Raw genomic sequence first — 27,610 nt, 5'->3', positions numbered from 1 at the left:
AAAAAAAAATCCCCATAGTGGACACTAGGGGACAGTGTTGCCAATGAATTATTATCATTATTATGCCATAAATTACTTTGTTCAAATTTCCAAATTTCTCTGGCTGTGAAACACAAGAAACACAGACACATGCTGGTGATATTCATATTCATAGAGGAATGAACATGAATATTATTTAGAATAAAGATAAGTACTGTAAGTACAGTACTCGAATTAAAGCGATAATACAGGCAGTACAGTGCACCGGCACATACGTGGCCAGAACCAGACTTCGTAGAGGCCAGCAGGACGGCGATGAAGTCAGAGGAGGGAGCCAAGCCAGCAGCTGGGAAAAACTCAGCAGAGGTTATACAGACTGAACAGCCATTACAGTAGAGTCACACAGCGTAACAAGACAGATAAATAAAGGACAACAGGGATAAATGTGCTTGGGGGTTTCAGTCAGTGTTTATTCCGGAATGTAAGAGAGACAATTCCTTAATTTCAAAAATCAAATTTCAGAGGAATTAGACAGGGAAGAGGATGACTGGTGGAAAAAAATGTACATAAATACACATTTAATTAAAATAAATAAAATCAAAGTTTCTGTGTCAAAATCAAAAAGCGTCATACTCAATATCAACTATTGAAAACATTCTTAGAACTTTTATATTACAGCTGTAAATATGCATGCTAAAGTCCCATTGTTCCTAAAAATTGCTTATTCACAGTAAAGCAATATCAACTTATTTGAAATATAAAATATTGCAAAATCTAACTTTAGGTCAGAAAATCTAGACAAATACTTTCAAATGAAAGCTTGCAAAAATGTGTATTTTAAAGTACATGTACAAAGTAAGAAGCTTATATTCTGATCTACTCTACAGACACTGGAACTTCCGTTGTCATGAAAAAAAATTGCTTCAATTTTGCAAAGCTTACACAGAAGAGAGACATCAGCCTTGTTTAATTCATTCAGCATTGAAGGGCTTGGTTCCTTACGTCCAAGCCGTTTTCACCCTGCCATGAACCAACGCTGTCTGTCACCCTTGTTCCTCGTTAACACGGGTCGACGACCGAAATGAAATGTTTCCGACGATGGTCGTTTGTAAAGCTCAGGGAAAGCTGTCTTGTTTACAATCAATATGACGGACACACCTGGTTGGCAACATGCGGAAATAGGCACAACAGCAACAGTCGGGAATCCCCTCCTGTCACACCAGAGGGGTTACTATGCAACGCCGAAGAGATTGGGGGGTTGTGGGGGGTCTCACGAAAGCCATCTTCCATTTCTGAACACTTCACAACACCTTCACTACCAAAAGACAAATGTGGGGTTGAGAGCTCTTTTAATGCCAACTCTTAGGGATCTGGACAATGCTAAGAAGTGTATTCATGAAGGACCACGGAGGTACCTGTTTTCAGATAAGTCCCTGCATAGCCATAAGAACGCTCACGTTGGAACGGACCTTGCCTGTAACAAAGGATTCCCCACGGCAAGAAACACGGACACAGAGAAAATAAAGCCTACAGCTAGCAGCACTAGGAACAGCGCGAGAGGAAATAGCTCTGCAGTATAGCATTGGTAATCAAGCTAGGACGACACCGCCAGATAAACGCACATCAGGATGTCAGCTGATTGCTTATTCTTCTTTCTCTGCCCACAAAGTCTGCTGGTTCAGCGTGACTTCAGAATCACAGAATCCCCAGAGCAAACTCGTCTTAGCCAGGCAAGTGGGGGTTAACACCAAACCAAACGTCCACACTGTTCTCAGTACAGTTGCGGACCATGTGCTGATGGCTATTAACCAGGAAAGGGTATGAAGAAAGGGTATTACAATCACCTGAACGGCATAAAAAACAGCCTCTTTAAAATTCCTGAATGAATGTAAAACAAGTTTGCTTTTTCCAAAATGAGAAAACAATAAAAGGTTTCACTATTACAAAGATATAAGTTTCACTCTTAAAGTATTGCCCTTTTAAGGCCTGGAGAAAAGCGATCAGCCAGTATACTTATTACCCAGCTGAGCACAGTACATCTTGAAATAAAAAGGATTGGCGTCCTGCCAGTGTAACTTAATGCTGCAAAATGTCAACAGTTCACAACTGTATATTAACATTATTCAAACATTCTGTGCTAGTAGAAGCATGGCTTTTGAATTGATCGGTAGCCTGACCAGAGCAGTGCGTGAATTGCGTCTTTGATCCCTCGTGCTGGAGACCACAGGAGGAAATCAGTCATTTCGCCACTGACTACCGAGAGGAGGAGAGATTTAAACACATCACAGCAGAGCAGTAACGCTCACGTATTGGTGGTGTGTGGTGATTCATATTGCCCGGGTCTCAGAAATAACAGCGTCTGAATTATCAGCCAAGGCCAAAACCACGGTCTTGCCGCTTTTGCAATTTTCAGGCAAAAAACATGAAAGAATATTTACAGGAGAGAGCTCCAACAGTGTATTGTTGCTGTCCAAATAACATTTTCTGACCTTGACTGTTTTTTTAAAAAAAAAACAACAGCATTTGTAGCAAGTTATTTATTTGTGATGGCAGTTGAAAAGCTTCCCTAAAGTTCCATAAAATCCATCCCTAGTAGTTTTCAACCTGAAAGTCCACTTCACTGAAAAACAGGCAGCAAAGCTACTATACCTACAGCATTGTTTACAGGGAGTCTAGCCCAGCACTGCCGTGCCTTATTGCAGTTGCTATTAAACATGACCATTGAGCTGAAAGACTGCTCCCACCCTCGAGGACAGAGAGCTTTGTTTAGGACCTGGGTCCCTGCCTGGGCAGGCTCCAGCAGCATCAGTACCTCCTGCTAACAGCTGCTCAACTCCTACACTTACAAAGTGACAGCACAATATACAGAGCGCAAACATCACCTTGAGGTTTCCTTACAGAGCGAGGAACACAGGATGCATTTGCAGTAAGGGAAAAAAAACCCCTAAGAATAGAAGGAAATCTCATTTCTTCAAAATTACAACTAAAAAGTGTACCTTCTTGCAAGGGGCAATGTTTGCCCCCGTTTCAAAAAGGAGAAAGAAAAAAACAAAAAAAAAAAACAAAAAAACGTTTCCACAGAAATAAGTGTTACCTGACAACACACGTCCCACAGGAAGGCCTGTGTTAATGTAAATACAAAAGCAAATACATTATAAAAATGTACATTTATTTAAACAAGAAACCTTTCAACATCAACTGAGCAGAGTTCAAAGTTAAGGCATGGACAACATCAGAGACAGGAGCAAGGGGGGCAGGCATTAGGGTGCGGGGGAGGGGAAGGGTACGGATAGCGTGGAGGACACAACTGGAGGTCCTGGGGGGGGGGGGGGCAACGGAGGCCTAGATCCTCTTCTTTTTGTAATAGTCTGCGTACTGACCACCCAGGCCCTGGGAGTGCTGGCCCACGTAGGCCCCGTCCGAGGCGGGGTCCTGCAGGGGCAGCTGGGAGTACTCACGCTTCTGTCCCCGGGCCTGGTTCTGCAGGGAGACATTACACATACATTGCATTACTTTACTTTACTGGCACTTAGAAGATGCTCTTATCCAGAGCGACTTACATCAATTACAGGCTTGTACAATGTTATCCATTTATACAGCTGGATATTTACTGAGGCAATTGTGGGTTAAGTACCTGTGCCCAAGGGTACAGCAGCAGTGGAATAGAAGGGAAACTGAACCAGCAGCCTTTCAGTTACAGGTGTGCTCCCTATCCACTATGCTTCACTCCCACAAAGGGAGGAAGGCTAAGTGGCTTCTTAAGACTCACTTTGAGTCAGAGCTAACAATGTCTAACATCTTTCAGTGTCTGCTTCAGCTGAACTTTCAATTTCAGTTCAGTTCATTTATACAGCACTGTTTGCAACATGAGTTGTCACAAAGCAGCTTTACATCAGTGTTCCAGGCCTGATAACTCCCTCAGAGCAAGCCAAAGGCAACAGTGGCAAGGAAAAACTCCCTGACAAATAGGAAGGAACCCTGAGCAGAGCCCGGGTCAGAGGGGGAGCCCATCTGCTTCTGGCTGGCACTGGCTGGACAAATAGAGTAGGAAAGAATTTCCTAAGAAGTTCTTAACAGTACTTAAGAATGGTGAGACATGTAGGTAGTAAGACACAACAATATACGGTGTGTAAAACATGATGAGTCTTGTAAATCTTAAATCTTAAAAGTTATACAGCAGAATATGCATGGCATGTAGTCCTCGAGGGTCCAGTTCTTGGTACATGGAGGGCTCCACAGGAATGACGGCGAGGAAGCTGAGCTTAACCCTTATTAACCTCTTCCACGCTGACTGCCTTCATCTCAGCACGCACGGTCACTCACGTAGTAGTACTGGTTCCAGTCGGCGGTGGCCTGCCCACTCTGGGAGTGTGCCGTGGAGCTGGCGGTGGCCTGCTGCGCCCCTATGTACCCCGGGATGACGGGCAGCGAGCTGTAGCCGGGTAGGAGGCCGCCTGGGTGCAAGCTGTGGGCGCTGCCGTTGCTGGCCGGGTGCAGGGCGCTGGCCAGGGAGGACTTGGTCACGTCGGCCTCCTAACAGACGACACTGGAACTGAGAGCCGCCCCCGCTCGTCCCAGACACACACACAGGCACGCATGCACACACCCGCGCGCGCACAGGCACACAAACACCCTCACGACACGCCAACAGCGCACACTCACCTGCTCTCCCGAAGACTGACGCGCTCTCAGTCACAATATCCATTTCAAAGCGGCCATGCCACTCATACCCAAACAAACACTCAGCGGGCCATATAAATGCCACGGGGCCTCGCTGTGATCTAAGAACGCTTTGCCGACGGGAGCGTAAGAGCAAAGGTGTGAGAGAGAGACGCTATCATGCAGGGAGGTAGCAGAGACCCTGCCCATGGGGTGAGGGGTGGGGGCTGGGGGTTGGACAGAGCCCAGGGGGGCGGGGGTACCTTGCTTGCGTCCCTGTGCTGATAGGCCTGGGCAGCTGCCTGAGACATTTGTGTCTGAGAATAGTACTGATTGACAGCCTGCATGTAGGTGCTGTAATCCCCGTAGGATGTGGTGGCAGTTCCCTGTAAACACAGAGCGTTCGGTTACACAGAGCCGCAAATGGTAGCAGCTGAAATCATCACGTCACCTGCCACAACATTTTAAAACTACTGTATGATAAAGAGAACGCACATAACCCTGAATACATCTAAGTACAAATTCATAAACATATCTGTTACACAGATAACAACGATATTCAAAAACAATAGATCTGAGTGAATACAATGGCGTGGGGAAGCAGCCTTCATTTCTGTGTTTCTGTCATTGTGACGGCGCTGTCTGGGAGCTGGCCGGCTCACCTGGGTGAAGTAGGTCTCAGAGGAGCTGGAAGTGGCCTGCGCAAAGGCCGATATCTTCAACAGAGGAGGAGAGGCAGTGTTAGACACTGCCACAGTGTGGCGCGTTGCTGCGCGTATGCGTGCGTGCGCGTGTGTCTGTGCATGCATGTGTGTGTGTGTGTGTGTCCGTGCGCGTGTGTCCGTGCACGTGTATGTGCGTGTGTGTCCGTGCGCGTGCGCGCGTGTGTGTGTGTCCGTGCGTGTGCGCGTGTGTCCGTGCGTGTGTGTGTGTCCCTGTGTGTGTCCGTGCGTGTGAGTCCATGTCCGTGCGCGTGTGTGTGTGCGTGCGTGTGAGTCCGTGTCCATGCGCGTGTGTGCCCATGCGTGTGTGTGTGTGCACGTGTGTGCGTGCGTGCGTGTGTGTGTGTGTGTGTGTGTGCGCGTGTGTGTGTGCGTGCGTGCGTGTGTGTGTGTGTGTGTGTGTGCGCGCGCGCACGCCGCCGGACCCACCTGCGCCTGCTCCTTCCCGTACTCGCTCGCCGTGCTCTCCTGGGGGGCGCCACTGTAGCCCTGTGCTTGATAGTGCTGGTACCACTGCTGCATGGCTTCCTACAGCGAGGGAAGAAAAAGTGCAGGAGTCAGAGGGAGTTACAGAAGGAGTAAAATTCCTCCTTCTGCTATGGCTGTGCTCACTCTTTCACTCCCTTATTCCCCCTCCTCCCCTCTCCCTGCCTCTGCGCTCACTCGTTCTCTCACTTCATATTCCCTCTCTCTCTGTGGTTGTACTCACTCGTTCCCTCACTTCATATTCCTCCTCTCCCTGCCTGTGCCCACTCATTCTCCATCCCTTTGTTTTCCACTAGTTCTCGTCTGTGAACTCCTTCACTTCCCTGCTCCCTCGCTCTGTTTCTTTCATCCATGACTGCTTACTCACTCTCTCTCCCTCATTCCCTCCGTTCCCATTTCCCCCTCCATCTCTCTCTGGGCTCTGAGGGGATAATCACGGCGAGTACCTCTCCCTCCCTCCCTCCGTCCCTCCCTCCCTGTCAATGAATCCCTCTCTCTCTCTCTCCCTCCCTCCCTCCCTCTCCCTCTCTCCCTCTCTCTCTCTCTCTCCCTCTCTCTCTCCCTCCCTCCCTCTCTCCCTCTCTCCATCCCTCCCTCTCTCTCCCTCTCAGCTGCAGCGGCTGAGCGCTCTGTGAGAACGCGCCGTGCATCAGACCCCTGGAGGTGGCGGATTGCGGGGGAGTGGAGGACCAGATGGGACAGGATACCCAGAGCCAAGCGCACTGTCTGTGTCACACACAGAGCCCAGTCACACCAGGCCCATTTGTAAAGATACGGCACACAGCGGCCCTCCAAGAGCGAGGAAGAAATGATGACAAAACACGGCAGGCTTTGCTCGAGCGAAACGGAGGCTGCCAACGCCGTGCGGAAGAGAGGTGTGCAATTCTCACCATTACACACACTTAACACACTTCATCAAAGCTCCATTTTCTGTTCAGCCTTTCTCTAGCTCCCTTTCAATCTGCTGCCACTTGCAGTTATTACCAGATCAGTATGAATAATCTATGATTACTGGGCGATGACTCAAGAATAGAGGTGGGGAACCAAACCTATATATTAAGGGCAGATGGAACATTTAACATTGTATAGGTACATCTATATTAGTGCAGGAGACAATAGTTTCTATGCCTACCTCTGTGTATTGGTGCAGGCAAGATCTAATACAAATGAATAATGCTGTAGTCATGGAGGTATTAGTAATCTGCACGTTATGCAGAATGCATTTGTGGAAGTGTGAAGCTATGAGTAATGCTATGTGTAATATTAGAGGTGTTAGCTACCTATGAGTACCGCTGTGCGTGATGGTAGAAGTGTTATTTCCAGTGAGTAATACTTTGTGTGATGTTAGAGGTGTAAGTTATCTGTAAGTATTACCGTGTGCAATGGTGAGGGTGTTAGTTACCAGTGAGCAACACTATATGTAATGTTAGAGGTGTTAGTTACCCATGGGTTATGCCACGTGTAATAGTAGAGGCGTTAGCTACCTGTGAATAGTACCATGTGTAATGTTAGAGGTGTAAGTTACATGTAAGTAATGCTGTGCGCAACAGTGGAGGTGTTAGTTAAATTTAAGTAATGCTGTGTCTAATGTCGAAGGTGTTAGCTACCTGTGGGAAACATTGTGTGTAATGGTAGATGTGTTAGTTACCTATGGGTAATTCTGTGTGTAATGTCAGAGGTGTTACTTACCTCTGGGTAATTCTGTGTGTAATGGTAGATATGTTAGTTACCTCTGGGTAATTCTGTGTGTAATGTCAGAGGTGTTAGTAACTCTGGGTGCAGTTACCTGGGAGTACTGCTGGCTGTACTGCTGTGTGTAGTCAGTGGAGGTATCAGAGCTGTACTGGGCAGCAGCGGGCTGCGCCGGCGGCTGGGAGACAGGGGCCAGCACACTGCCATACACCCCGCTGTGAGAGGCCACACTCTGGCCTTTACTGCTGGCAGGAGCTGGAGGCACAAACACACAGCAGCGTTACACACACACCAGTTTCAGCACGGGCCGCTCTGTCCTCTGCCAGTTTAGACATTCCATATACACTCACCCCTACTGTTATTGTTCACACTTCACTTATTCTTGATTGATGGCCATTATTATTAGTCTGAATACACAAAAGTGCCTCACATGTAACCACCTCTGAAAAGGCACAGAGAAGTCTGTGTACATGTGCATGAATGCCTTGTGGAGTCTCTGCGGAGTATACACATGCATGAGTGTGTATGAGTATGTGTGTACATGTGTACACATATGCACACATATGAATTGTCACAGTGTCGTGTGTGTGTGTGTGTGTATGTATATATGTGTCCATCTATGCATGCTGCAGCTGTGTGACCAAATGTATATGTGTTTTTCTATATGTGGTGTAGCTGTGTGTGTGTATGTGTGCATCCAGTGTGTGTGGACATGTATATGAGTGCATGTATGTGTGGCATGGCTGTGTGTGTAGATGTGCACATGTGTGCATGTATGAGTGGTGTGGCTCTGAGCTTCCGTATACATTTCCTGCGTGCAATTATGGGTGACATGGCTTTGTGTGTGTGTGCGCAATGTGTGTGCATGTGCGAGTGGTGTGTCTATGTGTATGTACATACATATACATATATATATATATATATATATATATATATATATACGTGTGCATGTGTGTGTAGTATGGCGTGGCTGCGTGTCTATGTAAATGTGCACATGTACAGATGCTGGGTACCTTGCAGGACCATGCCTGGGAGAACACTGGCCAGGTTCAAGTAGGGGTTAGAGGGGAGCTTCAGTTCTTTGGGCGGTTCTCCCAGCAGTGAGGTCTGGTTGCTACTCTGAGTCTGTAGTCAAAACAAACACCATTCACAGACTTATGTCCTATCGCCTGCTTGATGGAGATGAGCACAGTGGGTTCTGTTCTCCATTAATTAAAGCAGCCCTTCTGGGAATTGAGAATTATCATTATTACCTGTATGTTCCCTTAAGAGCTTCTCCACTACTAAATTATGGCACTTGAATTTTAATGAAACTCATTTAATGGCAAAGGGAACAATGATGACCCGTAAATGCAGCAAACTCAGCCATTGTCTCTGAAAGAGGGGAAAAAATTCGGGGGAAACGAGGGGAAAAATACTTTTGTACGCTGCTTTGGATAAAAGCTTCTGCTAAATGAATAAATGTGTAAATAATAAATCGTGAATCACAACAGAAACAGCAGGTTCACAGCCTGTGTGCTGCAAAGTGCAGAGCGCAGGCTGTCTATTGACTCCGACTGCTGCAGAGCTGGAGGCCACAGGAATCACCTCCTGCTACAAGACGGGGCTTTTTTGCTCAGTGAGTGATCGAGCCTTTCAACAGCTTTCAGAGCTAATTCAGGCTGGAGCCCCGGGTCTGCAAAGGGCGTCTGACAAACCAATCAGATTCGCAGCAACATCTAAACGGAGCGCGCCGTGGGGCGCCCCCCTCCGACCGAGGGGACGGGGGGGTGCAAGGGTGCTGGAGGGATCGGCGGGGGTGCGTACCATGCCCGGGGTGGCGCTCTCGCTCTGCTGTGCTTTGGGAGATGTTCCTGGCAGCAGGGCGCCCATGATGGGGAAGCTGGGCTGAGCCATGGGCTGGGAGGCGGCCGAGGTCCCCGGGGGCGCGGGCTGCTTGTCGGCGGAGGGGGCACCGTTCTGCTCGCCGCCGGCCGCGGCGCCCAGGTGCTGCCTGCCCGGCAGGTACGGCATCATCCCGGCGGACGCGCCCGCGCCCTGGGCGGACGCCTGCAGCGAGTCCTGAGGCAGCTCTGTGGACACACGCCGGCGACCATCAGAGAGAGAGAGAGCGCGCAGGACACCAACACAGCTTCACCTGCTCCCTACACCCTGCCTAAAACACTGCTCCACTGCTAACAGACGCCAAGCACAACGCTCCCTGACAGCAATCAAAAGATTTCTATTCAGCGCTCGTGTCTCAGGGTCGAAGAGGAGGCTGTTTCTCAGAAGGGAGCAATTTTACATTCCATAAACTCATCATGAAAATAAGATTTAGCCACTTCACACATTTCCACACGCTGAGCCACGCTGATCTCCCGGAGATGAGTGCACACTACTGCCGTGCTGCACCTCCGGGGTTTCATTCGCTGTGAATACCATTATTCACCTGATAAATGGCCTTCTATTTACAGCCAAGGAGGTCCGTTCCTTATCGGCACACTCGAGACAGGCAAGGTAAACAGGCCAACAGCATAGACAAACCGGAATTGGCTGGATCTATGTGAATGTGGGAATGTCTGATTTTGACCTGCGTTGCCTCGGGGCAGTGGTGCTGGACCGGGTAGCCGCACGCATCGCGCGTCTCCACTCACCGCCGGGGGAGTCTCCCAGCAGCCCCTTGCCCAGGGCTATGGGGGCCGCGGCCCGCAGACCCATGGCCTTCTGCAGCAGCAGTCTGGAGGGATCGCCCAGCAGGCTCGGCACCTGGAGGGACGAGACGGCGTCGGGACACACGCGCACAGGTAATGATCTGACATTTCCTCACGCTGCGGCATCCAGCAGCTTGAGATGTTCACAGCAGAGCATCACAGGGAGGATTGATGATGGCAATACAGGGTACGGTAGCGCTGCCTCTTATTACAGAGATTTGTCTTCCCTTCTGAGCGCAATTGAAAACCTTGGTGGAGATTACTTTCAGTTGACGTTGTGTGTACGCATAGGGGCGAAAAAGGCGAGGAATTCTGTACAGTAAAGCGGGCATTTAAAAGTGCTTCATAGAACAATCTTTTTTTTGAGACATAAACAGAAATGACTGATGTTACTAAACAAAGAGGGCATTTTTCATTATTTCTCAATAAGATGAGCAAAAACCATTTACATAAAAAGATTTAAAGTATCCTGCATTCCTTTCTCTATTGCTTTTAATGTCGCTGGCTTGATAAACCATGTACGAGGGAGGTCTGCTGTGCTTAGATTCCAGAGGGCGCTCGGATAGGCCTGCGCTTTGACGTGGTATGTGCCAGCCTCAGTGCTGAACTGGCCGCGGGGCTCTTTGAGAGTCCGCTCAGATCACGTTTATAACACTGCGTAAACCAATCCTCTCCCACAGGCGTAGCAGGCGCACCACAAGCTGACGCCTTCCGGCCAGAGGCCTCCCGTTTCCATATGCATGCCCTGACGAAGATGGAGACCTCCCTGAACTCCTGGAAAGAGCTCTGAAACTGACAATCCGCATCGCTTCTAACCGAGCGTTACATAAGAAACCGGATGAAATCAAGGCTGGTGTTGCTGCGGGTTAACATTGCATTCCCGCACAGCAGGATTACTCTGGAAGGCATGGAGGAACTGGAGGAGAGGCAGCAGAGGAGGAGACCGAAGAGCAGGCGCGCGCACCCACGTTCACATGCACTCACACGAACGCGCACACACGCGCGCACACGGGGGGTTCTCACGTTGTTCATGTGTTTGTCCTTGATTTGGAGGAGCTGCTGCTGGGCCAGCTGCATCTGCAGGAGGTTCTGAAGCACCAGGCCGTTCCCGAGCAGGGCATTCTGTGAGAGGAAGATTCCCCATGGTGAGCGCTCCCGGCTTCCACTACTATCGCCCACGCCCCTGACACCATGCCTGTATGTTCCTGCCTCACTCCACTACCCTACTCTCCTCCCCAACTCCACAACCCTATACACTCTTTGTATTATAAAATCGCAAGCTTTTACAAGGAAAGTATTGGTCAAAATAAAATGTTCTAGGCACTATTTATTGGATACAATACTGTATGCTTTAAATCCTTTAGGACAAAATATATAATAATAATAATAATAATAATAATAATAATAATAATAATAACACGTTTGCAACAACCTACGATGATCAGCTGCTTCTGCACAACAGTCTGTTGACTTCTTATATTGTGAGCAGAAATTGCTACCTCCTGCTTGAGATAACTATAATGTTAACTAGCTAGCTAGCCAAGCATCTAGCTACTGAGCTTTGCTAGTTCCATATCTTGCTATTTAGTTAAGCATTACGTATCTAGCTAGCTAGCTAGATACGGAGCTATGCCATGCATTTTAAACCTGAGGTAAATGTCCATGCTTTATGTTTGACCAAATCAGCCAGTCAAGCTATCGAACGCGTCAGTGATACGGAAGCATGTGATCTTGAATATCCACATGCTCTTACCTGCTGCACCTTCCCCAGCTGAAGCAGAGCTGCAGTCAGAGGGGGGCGGAGGAAGGGTAAGCCCTGCGGCCTCCCAAATTTGCCTGAGAAGAAAAACAAAAGGTCAGACTGAAACACAATACTACGCTTGGCCTGAGTCTGGCCACTTACCCCTCTGTAGTCCCTCCATAACGACTGCGTGCACCCACATTAATAGCAACCTGCTCCAGAATAGGTAGAAAAGTTTAACATTTAATCATGGGCTAATTTTAGCTCTACAATTGTGTGTCCTCTTAAAAGAGCCAGCCCCGATGCCTTCCTGGGCTCATTTGTTCTCTGTGTGTCTGAAAAGCTCATTTTAATATATGATTAGGCATTAATCAAAAAGTATCCAGAATTAATGATTATAAAAGATCTTTTAATTAAATTGAGGCGTTTTTTTTTTTTTAAATCAGTGGACACACAACTAGGTGGAATAGGTATATGTGATGAAACGGAATGTAAATACGCTAGACAGTGGTGCTGTCAGAACATGTATTACAGCTGTCAAACTCATTTCCTGCAGTGCCTGCTGTTTTGGTCTGTCAATTTCTATTCCTGTATATGGGGCCCTATTAACTTAATTAGACGTTTCTAAATGGTTGTGCTGATTGCGCAGTGGCTGCTTCTAAATCCATTCCCACCCCAGACACTCCAGGTGTGGGGTTCGAGCTACGAGCCTGGTGCACACAGCGGGCTGCAGACACTTTAGGTAGCGTGGGAGGGGAGGGGTGCAGGTGAGATGCTGCTTGCGCGTGTGTGTGTGAGAGAGAGAGAGGGAGAGAGAGAGTGTGTGTATTTCTGCGTGTGTTTGTGTGTGTGTGTGTATGAGCGCTCACCTCCTCGCTTGCCCCCGGTGGCCAGGTATGGCCTCATCAGCACCTGCAGAGCTGCAGGGTTACTCATGCTGTTTAGCAGCTGGGCCAGGCTGGGCTCTGGCAGCAGACCCTTCTTGTTGCTCGACATCTGTCAGGACGACACATCGGGCCTTGTGTTACAACAGGAGACAGACAGAACACACACACTCACACACACATACACGCACGCGCACACAGACACAAATACAGACAGACAGAGACACAGACAGAGACAGAGACACACAGACGCACACGCCCTATAGCAGTCTCCCGGCTGTTCTTAGTGTTTCTTGTTGAAAATGCATTTGGCCAGTGCTGCAGGAGAGGCACGTTACAGACAAATAAATCCCACAGGACTGGATCATTAGGGCAAGATCAACTGAAATATCCACAGTGAACCATCATGCTGACACGGTGCATGACTCGGGTGGCCTTCCTGTCTGTGTGAATCAAAGGTGATTATTGTTCTGTGTGGTCACGCCATCAGATCAAGCTGGCCCCTCTGGAAGACCAGATCTCCCCAATTAGGGCGTTCCTGATGTCCCTCCAACACGGGCAGCTTGTTTACAGCCAGGAACCCATCTGCTACCATGGAGAGGAGCAATCCTACAGCACTCAGGGAGGCATTCTCACCATACACCGCACACTGCAGCTTCAGGCTGGGGATGCAGGACTGACAGGGATACAGCCCACCAATTCCCAAGATCCATTTCTGCTCTGGATGTACGCAACGACCACAAGCCCACGTCACCGTGAACACAACCTGGATTCAGTCTAACCACGACGGCACAGGACACGAGCGCTAGCGCAATGCCTTAGTTCGTTGTGGAGACAAATCTCTTCTTTAAAAACTATTTCAGCCTGAGCCCTGAGCTGAACTCCAGCGGACGTGATGTTCACAGCCCCGCAAAGCGGACCGTGTGCATTAAGGGGGCTGATACTGAAGGTGCCCTCAGAACACAGCAAGAGCCATTGCTGTCAGCGTCTTCCAAGGCTGAGTCTTCCTGAGAAATGTCAGCTTGCATCATTCTGTTTGGTTGGCTGGTTCTTCCCCCCAGCTACAGCACAATCAGACCAGAGAGGGGTCCATCTGCTGCCTTTACTCTCACTCCAGCTAAATCTAAGCACACTTCATGAGGGATGGGAAGAGCCTCTTCTGGATTTGTGCTATTGGGCTGTTGGTGCCATTAGCTTCAGGGGAAAATGTGCTCCAGCATAATGGGTTTAGCTTTTAATTGTGCAATTTTTTCTGACATTTCAGAAATATGTAATCTATAGTAAATTTATGGAAGATGTTCCAATGAGGTGCCCCTGCACTGTACATTTCTCCTTGAAATGACCAAAATTTGCACATTAACTCATCTGAGAATTTAGACATGACATTAAAGGGTGTTATCACAAATAAACAGTAACTAGCCATGTGCATCTGCATACCATGGGACCAGCTTAAATCATGTAGGGAAAGACTAATGAACGGGAAAAATTGCAGGGATGATATTGCTGCCTAAGTCTCCTATCTGGAAAAACTTGAAGGGATCAGTCGAAGGGAGCAAAAAATATTAAAGTGCAATGTGCAAGGAGTTTGCCAAGGGATTAAATTAATGTCTTTTGCCAGGGATACAACCTCAAATCTTATAAAAGTACCTGAACGCTGTGCACAAAACAAGAACATTGGGCAGAATTCATTTCATACAATATGACTGAAACAAGCGCACTTGAAGCTTAGCTGGAAATAACTAAACAAATGAGATTTACTTGAGTGTTGTGGGTGATGGTTTTTTTATATACACTGTTTTCTCATCTCGTTGAGAATCGATTCACTTTCGTTCCCTTCATTATAACTTCAGCCTCCAGTATAACTATATTCTAGGCACCTTGAGACAACCTTGTTCCATACTGGTACAGCCTTATTAACTGAGGGTGGGCTCATGTCTGAAACACTACAGAATGGATAGGCACTCCGGAGAATTTGTAAAGATAATTCCTGATCTTAAAGAGAAATATTACAGTTTATAGATTCTTGATTGAAAACATTAGCTGTGTAATATTGTCCATATACAGCTAATGTTTTCAATGAAGCCTTTTTTAACATGGAGATTGACATTGTGCACTCTTAACTTTTAAAAAATTACCTACATTCACTGTATTGGACAATATTACTGTGTCAATTCCTCCAAATCTGCTGTACACTAATAGAGAGAAGAATGGATGAAAGCCATAGGTACTGTAGACAGTATTTTGCCATAAAGATAACTGAGCATCTACACAGATCTGAAGTTTCCATCACTACAGGCATGCATTAGAACCAATATGATGCCTAAACACACTTGTTTTGGTTATTTGGTAAATATTACAAGGCATTAATGTAGAATGTAATTGGTATCATTTACATAAATCCTGCCAACAATGTTTTCACTTCAACTACTACACTCAGTAGTATATTTCACTAGTGTTGTAATACGATAGCGCAGAAAAAAACCTCCATTTGGTTAAGGCTAGGTTAAACAGCAGGTCCTGATGATCTCCAAAGCCCCCTTATTATGCTCAGCTGCTGCATCAGGGCAGCACTTTACCTCATTGATTTTTTTTTTTTAATATGTACACTTCTTTGTTTTGTTTTTCCAATTTCCGGCCCACTTGCTGAAATCAACATGCAATTGGATCATTTTATTGTGCTGGGGAGCTCTAATTGACATCCACTTCCCATAATTTCTGCACCAACAGGCAAAAATAACAGCAGCCCTTTGGGGGGGGGGGGTATATTTGAAACGCTGTAGGATTTATTTTTATCTTGGGAACCACAGAAGTGGGCTCTATCTGAGGCAGAGCAGCCTTGTGAATACTGTAATTAAACTGCCACTGTTCCAGCTCATTCTTGGTGGTTGTGTGTGTGTGTGTGTGTGTGTGTGTGTGTGTGTGTGAGAGAGAGAGAACACTCACCACCCCCTGCGCGGCGATCAAAGCGGCCAGGGTGCTCCTCCCTGAGGTCCCCGGGGTGCAGAGGGACACCCGAATCTCCTGGCCCCCGATCACCTGCCTGTCCATCTCCGTCAGCACGGCCTCCGCCTGCTCCGCCGTCTCGTACTCCACCACGGCAAAGCCACGCACATGGCTGTCTTCATCCTGGGCCAGCTGCGGGGGGGTGGGGGTGGGGTGGGGGGGACAGGAGCGGGGCAGCGTAAGCCGACACCACGCGTACACACGCCGCAAAGCGGCGTACACGCGCGCAGACACACCCAGACCCTTATCCCCACAGCAATTTTACACAGCCGGCCTGTCGCTGCGTGAACCCCGCGGTCCCTTTGGGGAGAGTCTGCAGGGCGACATGTAATAGTTGTCAAACAGCGAATCCCCGATGCGTCGACGCTTTGTTTTTCTTCCTCCGTGCGTCACTTCTGCTGTGGGGTCCCCTGGGAATTCACGCCTCCGAAACGACAGCAAAGTAACGCGCCGCAGCAGAAGGGCCTAATTAAAACTGCTCATTTCACTCTTATCAAGCAGGAATTAAGACAATGTACCTGAGCAGCGGGAGCAGGCCACCCCTTCCTGCCTGCCTGCACCTGCACACAGCCTCAAATATTCCTCCCTACATCATTCCAGTAACTCGCATTAATGATACAAAAAGCATGTTTGATTATTATTAGCCAGTCTTTTTGGCTGCACTCCTTTTAGGTTGAGATAAGTCAGTGCAAGGCCAATGTTGCTGGTAATGCTTGTACCCGCAATTATTCTGCAGCGCACATTACCTTGGATCTGGACACGCAGAGTCGCAACTGCCCGGTTTCGTAAACAGTCAATTTGATTGGCAGTCCGCTAATCTAATCCGGTTGGCTACTCTGCCTCTGCAAAAAGCCTTGAACGAAAAAATGACAGCCGGTCTGAATGCCAGCTGCGTTTCACTTCTGATACAGCAAATGCTAACTCTTCAGCTGCTCAAGAAAACTGTACAGGATCATGCAAGAAAAATGCAGCCAATTTACCAGCAATCTGTCAGCCTCATCTCCATAAGTCTGTATTGCATAAACCCAGAAATAAACCCGGCATCAGGTGACTCTTCGTTTCATGTGTCTGTAAACAATTCAAACTCTTGTGTGGGAAGGGGTTATGAACTCGAGTTCAAACAGCACTTTTCGCTTCACAGTAACTGAAATAATACAAGCGCTCCTGGATCGATCACTCTCCTTTGTTCCAGTCACGAGGCAGTTTTTCTTTCTCCACCGCAGATGAATCCACTAGCCTGCTGGCAAGGTCTGCTCGCTGGCAGCCACAGAATCTGAAGTGACACATCAGTCAGCTCCTGCACCCCCCACCACCCCACAACACCCCCCACCCCCCCAAACCCCCACCCCACGCCCTCCCTCAGACTCAAACCCTGGGCAGCACGGCGGGGGTCCATCAGCCATCCGCATGAGTGAGCCGGTATGTAAATCCTCACCCCTCTTCAGAGGAGAAAAAAATCCTCCTGGGGTGGCTGGTTAAATGACTGAGTGAATGTGTGGGCAGTCTCTGAATGCTAATGCAATCTGCACCCTTTAGACGGAATATCAATACTCCACCACTCAAAAGCTGGGCTACCCGACCGGGCCCGGGGAACGCCAGATAAACCCTGCTTTTATTATGCTCGGTGGTGATGCGCTCCTAGAGAAATCACCTAAGTGCTTCTGACCTCCCCCGGACAGGTTAAACCTCAATCACACCTCTGAACATTGATTCTCAAGACACCAAGATACTCAATTTAATTTCTGTCTCCAAGATAATGCAACTGCAGTCTACAAATGGCTCTATATATATCACGCAAAAAGCATTTGTCACGACGCCGGGTGCCAAGTAGCTCAGAGTGTGAAACTGTACACCGGGAACTTACACCGTACGGACCCTGAGAGAAAGACAAACAGGTCACTGCCTCGCGGAGTAGAGACACTTCCACAGTGTGCAAGACCTTCAGCGTCCTCCTGACAAGCGCACACACGCACGCGCACACACACACTTTCTGTTCGCCATCATCCTGCGATGATGACACAACGGGGGGGGGGGGTTGGGGGGGTTGGAGTGAGGTTTTCCCGGCCACAGCTCAAAAAAAAAAAAAAAAAAAAAACACAGGCCGATCTGTCAGCCTGCTCACGGGGGTTACTTATGCAACGTTTAATATGCAGGCTACAGACATTACCCAGCGGTCAAGGTGCCGTGGCCGCGCGGACGCCTAAGCGGGCTAAATGGCTCTTCATCCTCCACTGTGCAGGCCTCACTCCAGCGCAGGCATTAGGATAAGCATCTCCCTACATGCCTGATGTGAGATAATGCACTGGAGCAGATCCTCCAAAAATCTGCTCGCAGATAAACTGACATGTTGAAAACGGCCCTTACACAGCCATTCACTTCTTTTACAGCAATTAGCTCTCCACCTCTCTGGCTATTTTCGTTTCGACAGAGCAGAAACAAAACCGGCCTTGCTTTTTTTTTTTTTTTTTTTTACACATACGGCACGTCAAATTTCTTTGTTACGCTGCGTGTGCGTGCGTGTGACGCGCGCATGATAGCGTGTGTGTGCGTGTGATGCGTGCGTCTGTGAGAGTGCGTGTGTGCGTGCGTACGTGAGAAGCGTGCGTGATCGTGTGTGCGTGTGTATACGTGTGTGTGCTTAAATAAGTGTTGCTCCACTGCAAGGAGACTGGGAGGACGTATGCGTTTGGACTCCCCCCGGCTTTTTGTGCCGCGAGTGATAGATGGATCTGTGCGCGTGAGACCGACAAGCGGCACGGCGCTGCTCTGTGTAGGAGTATGAACAGCGCCTAAGAGCCAGCCGGCAGGATGACTAACAGCACTGCTGTCAGAGAGAGAGGGCCGCGGCCGACTTGCACTGACCTCATCCCGATGATATTAAAGAGGAGCTAATCAATACCATGCTGCTCTTCCACAGAGCGCCTCCCGTAATGCAACACCCCGGCGTCCACCTACGGCAAGCCCACGATGAGAGAGAGCCCTATGTACAGCTGCCGAGCGGCCAGCCTAAGATGCATCCCTTACCCTCTTCTCTTCGGGCTGTGATTATTTCTGTTATTTTACCCGGCGATAAATGCAAGCCAAAGATTTGCTTCTTCGCAGGAGGAAAAGGAGGGCTGACTCCATGCCAGGGTCTGCAGTCCCAGTGCCTCCACGGCATCTTAACCAAGGGATGATGTCATGGGTTCAACTCTTTCCAGTGTTTATGCTGTGCACAAAGTTTCCTACAGTAGGCAGCTGCCTTCACCGGTATACTGAACGGCCAGGACCACCAGACAGCCATATCAGTTCATGGATATAAGCCTGTTACGTAAATACTGTTTACTGCACAAATAAGCAGTATGACAGAATTATGGAAAATAATGAATTATGTACTGCTCATTCCCTTTTCGAACAGATGGATCATCATTATGTATTCCTGAATAATCACAGACAAACCCTAGATTATCTTCTACTTGCAACTGTATTCTACCCATCTCTATAGTGTTTATCCCTGTGACTTCCTCAGATGCTGAAGCTCTCCTGCTCTGAAGCATCTCTGTAAATGAGCAGCAGTGGAAGGACCTCTCACCTCACAGCCACAGAGCGAGTCAATCCGTAGGGTGTGATTTAACCTCACAGACACGGAGCGAGTCAATCCGTAGGGTGTGATTTAACCTCACAGACACGGAGCGAGTCAATCCGTAGGGTGTGATTTAACCTCACAGCCACGGAGCGAGTCAATCCGTAGGGTATGATTTAACCTCACAGACACAGAGCAATGCCGGTCAGTGGGATGTGATCTATCCTCACAGACACAGAGCAATGCCAGTCAGTGGGATGTGATCTATCCTCACAGACACAGAGCAATGCCGGTCAGTAGAGTGTGTTTTAACCTCACAGACACAGAGCAATGCCGGTCAGTAGAGTGGGTTTTAACCTCACAGACACAGAGCAATGCCAGTCAGTAGGGTGTGATTTAACCTCACAGACACAGCAATGCCAGTCAGTGGGGTGTGATTTAATGTCACAGAGAAGGGAGCATCCCCTGTGAAAAATGGGAAAATGCTACCCCTTTGTAACATCACCATCTCTGATTTTCATCAAAAAAATTTTCATCATTTTCAACTTGTCTTCTTGCCATTTTTTTGTTCAAAATGATCATTTGTTCATCCCAAAAAAGAGTCAAACCCACGCATACAGACTCTTGTGACAAACAATTATTTAACGAGTATCTAATCTGTTGCAACATCTGTAGATACATAGCATACAATGCCAAAAAAAGTGGCATAATCAAATCAACAAACAGCTGCAGGACAAGGACAGGTGTTTACCTGTGAATGTAAATAACGATTTAACATAAGTGATTATCCCATTTCAAGTGTTAAAGACTAACTGGATAACATGTAAAATGATTAATAAAAGCACAATTTGTATCTTAAATAGTCACCACGTGGAGGTAGATTGGACTTGGTAAACAGCGATACAGTTTACAAACCAGCAATCAGATTACTACTTAGTATATTGAAAATAACTGAGTGTGACAGAAAAGTGAATCCAAAGCTGAAAATAAATGATGAAGGAAAACAAACCATTGGGAGGCAGTCCTCTCTCTTCATAGTCATATCCTCACACAGACTAATGCCGACAGGCTGCATTTATCTCCAAATCTGGCATTTATCGAACAAAAAAAAAAAAAGGGCAGAAGAAAAATTTTACTTAAGGTTGTCATCTGAATTACCCAGCTGGGCATCAAAATGATTAATCCTTTGAAGAACTGCCTCATACGCGCATGAAATGACTGATGCCAGAAATTCCATATAAGAGGTGTTACCCGCTCCTACATTTAAGGGAGAAAGGTCCTGTCATGTGACCTCTTTCCTTTATGGAAGGGATTAATCATGCGGAGCTATTCAGTTCAACAGGAAAATATGAGGACGATGACTGGAGGAGTGGTAATGCAGTCCAAGTCAAAGCCCTGGATCAGTGGCTGAGCTCACAGACATGCAGAGCCCACAGACCCCAGCAGTGGCTTCTATTGGTTATACCACTGCTACTAAGCCTAGTAACGACTGCAGTAGCAATGTGTGAAGTAAAATACAAATCTGCACTCTTAGATTTTATCTAACAAATCCCAGAAAAGGTAACAATTTACACATCTGGGACAGTATTCGTTTTCTATGAGAATCTCTCCTTTGAAGTTTCATTCAGCATTTCAGTCAATAGTAAAGTTACATAGTAAAAACAGGAAGTCATTACGAAACAGAAACAGGCTGAGGTGGGCCTCTGTCAGAAATTTGCCCTGCTAATAAATCTTCTTGACATGAAAATGACCCAATATATTCAACTTATTCTACTTAAAGTGTACATCACCTTAACTGCACATTTTTGAAGGATGATGAGCAAAATGTTACTGCATGTTTGCAAATTGTTGTCTACCACAACCATAGCAATGATGACTTTTTTCCTGGACATTAATTTAGCAGATTCTTGTCAACCATATCGCAGAAATTACTCAGCCAGTTTTGGAATTTTTAAGCAGTGCTAACCCATGAGCAAAAAAAATTCAGAAGGTAATAATCTTATCCTTAAGCTGATAATTATGATCCACCTGGTTTTTCATTAACAACCTTCCCAACTGAAGCACAATTCCTTTTTACTCAGCCATTTACTTAATAATCTATAGGCAGTATTGAAAGGTATGCTGTTGAGGAAAGCAGTTTCTAACCATGTTTTCACTGTTCTCATTCAATGTACCTGGCCTGTACTGTGACCACTCTGAACCACTCAAAATGGCTGTCTGCCCTTCCTGTGAATTTATGCAGGTATACCTGACCTCAGATCCATTCTAACAGCATAAGGGTCAACTGCTCCTTGCGCCTTTTATACATGCCAGCTGTTAGTGTAACACCACAGAAGTGCTTGCAACTTTCTACTTATTTCCCGGGTGCGTGCGATCTACAGCCTGTAAGCTGAAGAAACACTAACAAATGAGTGAGACAATGTGATTATGGCAATGCATATCTACTCTAAATATGTCTTTATGGATTACCACTGTCACACTTTGATTCTGCTTAGTTCTATTTAGCCAAGTTGGCAGCAATGAAATTACAACCATTTTGCGTTCAATCGCATCTAAATAATGTCTACCCGAAATGTGTTTCAATGAGTTCATTTAAGGAAATGGAGGTTTTCATCTTTTAGCTTTTGCAATTAGCTACAGTTACAGCTCATGAATGATTTCCCTGACCGTGTAAGAGTGTGTCACAATAATCACACCTAAATCCCCTCAGTGTGCTTTTGACTACTGTAAGAATGATCATGACAGCTGAACAGAGGGAGACTGATTCTGGCCTGGGTCAGGGTGTCAGTGGAGGTAGAGAGAACAGGAGAAAAACCAAAGCCACATTGAAGGACGTTTTACTCCAGCATAGTGCTTGTGTTTCGATATCTATTCAAATTATGATCAGACTGTTTTACGTGATCTTGTTCCAATTATCCTTATACCACGTTTATGTGTGCTTTAGACAGCTTCAGAACCCTATTCAACCAATCAGAAACCATTATTCATCCAAGCTGGTGGTATAAAAGGCTGTTATATCCTTCAACTAATAGTATACAAAACAGAAAAAACAAACAGGCTAATTCTTTTAGCTAACAATGCAATTATGCAAGATCAGAGCTCTCAATCACAGCAGCCAACACACCTGCATCCAAAGACAGCACAAGCTTTAGAAATCCCATTACTGAGCAAAATGAACTGAAGTGGTTCCATTATGAACGCAATGTGATTCCAATGTGATTAATGTAATTACTTCACAGTCCCTGACCTGCAAGTGGCTTTCGATATATTCTGATTTTAACTTGTGTAATATGTAATTCACATGACACAGTACTCATTTACAGTTTATTCATTGTTATTTTAATAATAAGATAGTCTTAACTGTCTATTTACTGGAATAACCAGTAAATACTTCATTGTTGACATCCCTAATGTCAGCTATCAAGACGATCTCTGAGGACTACAGAGAAGGTGCAGTTTGACATAAACAGGCAAACAGCATGTCACTCTATGTGATACTGCTTAACCTTGAGCACACTAAGGTGCCATGGGCCCTTAGGAAGAAGCATCACCCCGCAGAAACTGTGAGAGAGGTCACCCCAAGCTGTCAGGGCTGTCAGAGCTGAGAAGCACAAGTCCAGTTGGAGTGACAGGGCCTGTGTGCCTGTCACAGACGGAGGGGATGCTAGGAATGAGAATACAGGAGGCAAAACTCAGGCTTACACCATCAAGACAGACACTGTCAAGACTCCAGACTGGACCCTGCATGCAAGCACCACAGTGAGATACCCAACGTTTACAAAACAATGAAATAAAATAAAAAAATGTTTGTTGATTCGTGGCCTTCACGCTCCGCAATTCAACATCGCGCTGCTGAGGATTCCGTTGCCATGGGTTACCCAACTTCTCGAAACTCTGCACTTTTTTTTCCCCCACAAAGGCAGCACTTCAATCATTTTCGCAGGTGAGTCATCTGATGTGTTAAATGTTTTTCAAACCCGTCTCATCAAGAGCCCCTGGCACAGAGCAAAGGGGGCCTCTCCTCGCGCGTCTCTGGGGGGAGCGAGGGAGGCGCGCAGCCCGACGGACCTGTCTCCACCTTCCGCCGTAACCTGTTCTGCTCTCGAACGCTCCGGCTCATGGAGGATGATTCACTGTCAGAAATGACTCAGAAATGGCATTTTATACCTGCGCCGAACAAGGGGGGACGAGGAATTGGATGCTGTGACAAGCGCCTGAAATCAGCGCTCGGAGCCGAGGAGAGCGGTCTCGGACACGAAGTAAAGAGAAGCCGACAGAAGGAGCACCCTGGCAGTGCATTCTGGACAGGCATTAACAGCTGAGGGTCCGGAAGGCTCCGCCGCTACTGCGGAAACGCCGGTCGGGCTCCAGTCTGACAGAGCGCAGTTCGCTCTCACGCAAGGCATCATGGGAGGGCTGACCGTGCCTTCTATTGATTTCTGTCCGCGCTGTTCGCAAATGTGCTCAAAATGATGCAGCGAGGAAAGACGAGCTGCTGGGAGTCAGGGCCGCAGTCTCGCCGACGTGTCTGGAAACACCGCGATCGACCCGCACGCCACACACTTACCACCAGAAGAGGGATCAGCAGATATTTACCCGACACAGCAAACACCATTTGACAGTGAATTTCCCCCCTGAGGGCTAAGGCACTCTTGTGCAAAGCAGATTTCTACAGATGGGTGGGACAGTTGACTAATTGACCCGAGGCTTGCCAGGGCAGGCCTTCAGAACTCACCTGGCAGAAGACCGGCTTGTACCTGTCGGAGAAAATGTGTGCAAGTTCGTCAGTGTCGCAGAAGTCCATGGGAAGCTTGTCGACACAAAGGCACTTGGAGTGGAGGTGGTCGGCGGTCAGCTGGTTGACGTCGGTCCACTGCACCACGAGGGCGCGGTCGCCCAGCGGCTTGCCCAGCAGTTCCGAGCGGGCCCTGGAGGCGGAGTCCTTCTTCATGTACTCCACAAAGCCGTAGCCCTTGGAGTGGCCCGTCAGCTCGCTGTACGCCAGGAAGCAGCGCTCGATGTTGCCGTAGGCGCGCACCAGCTCCTCGAACTGGGCGCCGGTGAAGGTGTGCGGCAGGTTGGTGACGCACAGCAGCGAGTCCGTGGGCTGCAGCTGCACCGTGATCTCCCTGCCCCGGATGGTGGTCTGGTGGAAGGAGCGGATGGCATCCTGGGCCTGGTCTCCATTCAGCAGCGTCACAAAGGCTGGAAGACATTACATTGCATTACATTACATTATTCTCATTTAGCAGACTCTCTTACCCAAACTGACTTACATACAGTAGGTTACAATTTTATCCATTTATACAGCTGGATATTTAGTGAGGCAACTGTGGGCCAAGTACCCTGCCCGGGGGTACAATAGCAGTCACCTAGTGAGGAATCGAACCAGCAACCTTTTGGTTACAAGCCCTGCTCCTTACCACTACACCATACTGCTGCCCCTAAACACAGTCACCCTCAGTTATACCTGACTCTGCTTAATTAAAACAACAGGAAGGTGTTAACAGCAAAACATGCACATTTTTTTCCCATTTCATTCTGTTTCCTTTCAATGAAATGGTATATGAAATCTGAACACCCTTAATGTCAATCCAATTTAAGTAACTCGGCAGTGGATTTCTCCAACAGAAGTGGAGTATCAAAGCACGAAATGATACGGTGGTTAATTTATGCTGTCATGTATTACACATCTAATGGAAGGCATAGCTAATGCATCCCTATTAGCGGCCAGGAGCCCCCCCCTCTCTCTGCCTCATAATGGCCCCCTCCTCATTGCTTTCAGGGCGCATTTTTAATAAATCCCCATATGGCCACATCGCTCTGACTCGACTCCGAGAGCTTAAACCCAAATAGAATTCCGCATCTCAAATGGCCTCTATTTTATTAGCAGTGATGCAAGAGGTTCGGGATATTTGTCGTGATGCATTTCCTGTGTCGAGCGCTTGCTTCCTAAAGCATAACAGGATTAGAGTGGATCTTTCACAAATACCCTAGCATGTAATTAGAGTCCAAAAGGGGGAGGGGGGCAGGTATTAGGAGAAATTCTTTTAATTAAGAGATGAAAGCCCTTTGGAAGCAATCACATTTATGCCATTGGTCTCAGAAGATAACTTGGACTACAGACTCATGTAGTACTAAAGAAATTAATTCAACTTTATTTTCATATTTCAGTATAAACATTCATCTGTAACTCATTTCATGGCTGATAGCTACAAAAATTCATACTCACCCACACTAAAAATCAATGAAAATGTATCCAGTAATATTCACATGTCATCTATTTCTTTTCATCATTATATAGGCACTAACATATTTATACTAAAACAAACAGAAAAGCAGGTATTTAGTTTCCCATGTAGACATGCTTTCTTTTAAATAAATAAGTCCTTTTCAGCATACAATATAGTCTACCACGCCACAATACTTTTGCCTTCTCAAATGTCTTACGAAGATTAAATGAAATTATTCCAATTTTTCTTTTGTTACAGCCTAAAAGCTTCTTAAATAGCTTACACAATAATCAGCCGCTTGACTGGTGGCAGGTTGGAGAATATATTTTTTTAAATACAAAGATGGGCTTAGTTACAGGCTGCCTTAAAACGGGCTGTTCAGTTTTAAAGTGGATGTGGGGGGAAAAAAAACCATTCACTTTAGGAAAAAGAAAAAAAACAACAATTCTCCTGTCACAATGCTCCTGGGGATAATTAGGAAGAGTAGATGACTAGCTAATGGTAAGACTCTATAAAGCCACGGAAATGTTTAGTTTATCATCCTAGCTGACTGCATCGATGGATACTGCAGACTACACAACACTAGGCACTCCCCTACTATAATGCTTATTGAAGGATTTTGCTCAAGTTTTGCATACAGTCACCTGATGTGGACAGTTTGGACAAAATCCAGGCCCGGAGGTTTGACAGCACTGAGGCAGCAAAGCCTCTAGAGGGCCTGAATGCCCCCAGTCTGGGCTCAACAGCATCAGAGCACACTAACAAGCCTCCACCTGCTGACTTACAGCATGTCACTTACCAGAACAAACAGACAGGCTAGGCCCTTCCTGCAGCCAGCTAGGCCTGCTCTCCCTACTGGCTCAAAGCAAATGCTCCTCAGAGACTATGAACAGACTGGACAACCCTTACATGTACACATACACAAACACACACAAACACACACACACACACACACACACACACACACACACATACACAAACAAACACACATACACAGCCTTATCCAGTTAAATGATAGCTGCAGCTGCAGAACACAAGAACAAGAGCCCAGAGGACACCATTAACACTCACACAGACTTACACACGAGCACATGCACGCAGACATCACAGACAGCCCCTGCACCCGGCCAGGCCCCCTCTCCACGCTGCCCCGCACCCAGAGCACCCTTCAGCCAGAAAGCCAGCAGCCACACGGCGCTGGAGCAGGCACGACTCGCCTCACGCGCTGTGCCCTTTGTCTTTGTGCACGCGCTTTTCCCCTCAGCGTTACAGCCACCCACACTTGCCATCGCATCAATTAATGATGATCATCTTCTGCTCTCAAGCATCAATCATCCACCACAAGTGGCAGACATGGAAGGACTGACTCCCACGCGCTGGTGTAAAAAGCGGCGCTTCGATTTTGAGTGGACAACGAGACTCTGGAACACTAATGCACCCACCTTCTCTCCCCCCCCCCACCCCCCCCCCCCCCTTCCCCACATGATTGCCGATTTGATCACGGCAGAAACGCGACCTCTGTCCGTCCATACGGCTCTCATGACAGCTGCCCCCAACCAAGCAGCCGAAATCAAGTCCCCGCTGACACCAGCACCATCTTGGTAAATACAGAGTTGCAGAAAATGCGAGAAAAGGAATGCCTCCACTTTTTTTTTTTTTTTTTTTTTTTTTTTAAACATCCATCTCAAAGTTTGCAGGTTGAAATGAACCGGAACGCGTGGGAGGGAACCACGCCTGTGCGCTTGGGCTAAGTGAGGCGTGGTGGGTACCCTGCATATAACGGTGAGGTGTGGCCCCGTCGCACATGACCACCTGCGGTGCCGCTTCATGAATTCACATCCTGTCCTCACGACCTCATAGCCATCCTGACTCACACCTTCACAGAGAACCACCCCTCCCTCCGGAAAGCTCCGACGAGTGGTTGCTGTATTAATTGCTTAATTACCTAGACACAACTAA

General features: G+C 47.3%; 1 protein-coding gene across 1 annotated transcript in view; it reads right to left on the bottom strand.

Annotated features, from left to right (window-relative positions):
* Positions 1-3,309: 3,309 nt before the first annotated feature.
* raver2 (ribonucleoprotein, PTB-binding 2) overlaps positions 3,310-27,610 on the bottom strand; it is a 36,547-nt gene continuing 12,246 nt past the window's right edge. The window contains exons 3-16 of the mRNA XM_036522774.1: positions 24,154-24,623; positions 15,797-15,988; positions 12,839-12,965; positions 11,982-12,064; positions 11,252-11,350; positions 10,172-10,283; positions 9,345-9,610; positions 8,552-8,663; positions 7,633-7,793; positions 5,790-5,888; positions 5,301-5,354; positions 4,902-5,024; positions 4,303-4,512; positions 3,310-3,459 (exon numbers count right to left, since the gene is read on the bottom strand). Of these exons, the coding sequence (XP_036378667.1) occupies positions 3,322-3,459; positions 4,303-4,512; positions 4,902-5,024; positions 5,301-5,354; positions 5,790-5,888; positions 7,633-7,793; positions 8,552-8,663; positions 9,345-9,610; positions 10,172-10,283; positions 11,252-11,350; positions 11,982-12,064; positions 12,839-12,965; positions 15,797-15,988; positions 24,154-24,623 (2,246 nt within the window). The 3' untranslated portion in view covers positions 3,310-3,321. The remainder of the gene's footprint in view (positions 3,460-4,302; positions 4,513-4,901; positions 5,025-5,300; positions 5,355-5,789; positions 5,889-7,632; positions 7,794-8,551; positions 8,664-9,344; positions 9,611-10,171; positions 10,284-11,251; positions 11,351-11,981; positions 12,065-12,838; positions 12,966-15,796; positions 15,989-24,153; positions 24,624-27,610) is intronic.

This window comes from Megalops cyprinoides, chromosome 2 (genome assembly GCF_013368585.1).
Source record: "Megalops cyprinoides isolate fMegCyp1 chromosome 2, fMegCyp1.pri, whole genome shotgun sequence".
Taxonomy (NCBI): Eukaryota; Metazoa; Chordata; class Actinopteri; order Elopiformes; family Megalopidae; genus Megalops; species Megalops cyprinoides.
The sequence above is the reverse complement of the archived record's forward strand: the minus strand, read 5'-3'. Positions and strand labels throughout refer to the sequence as shown.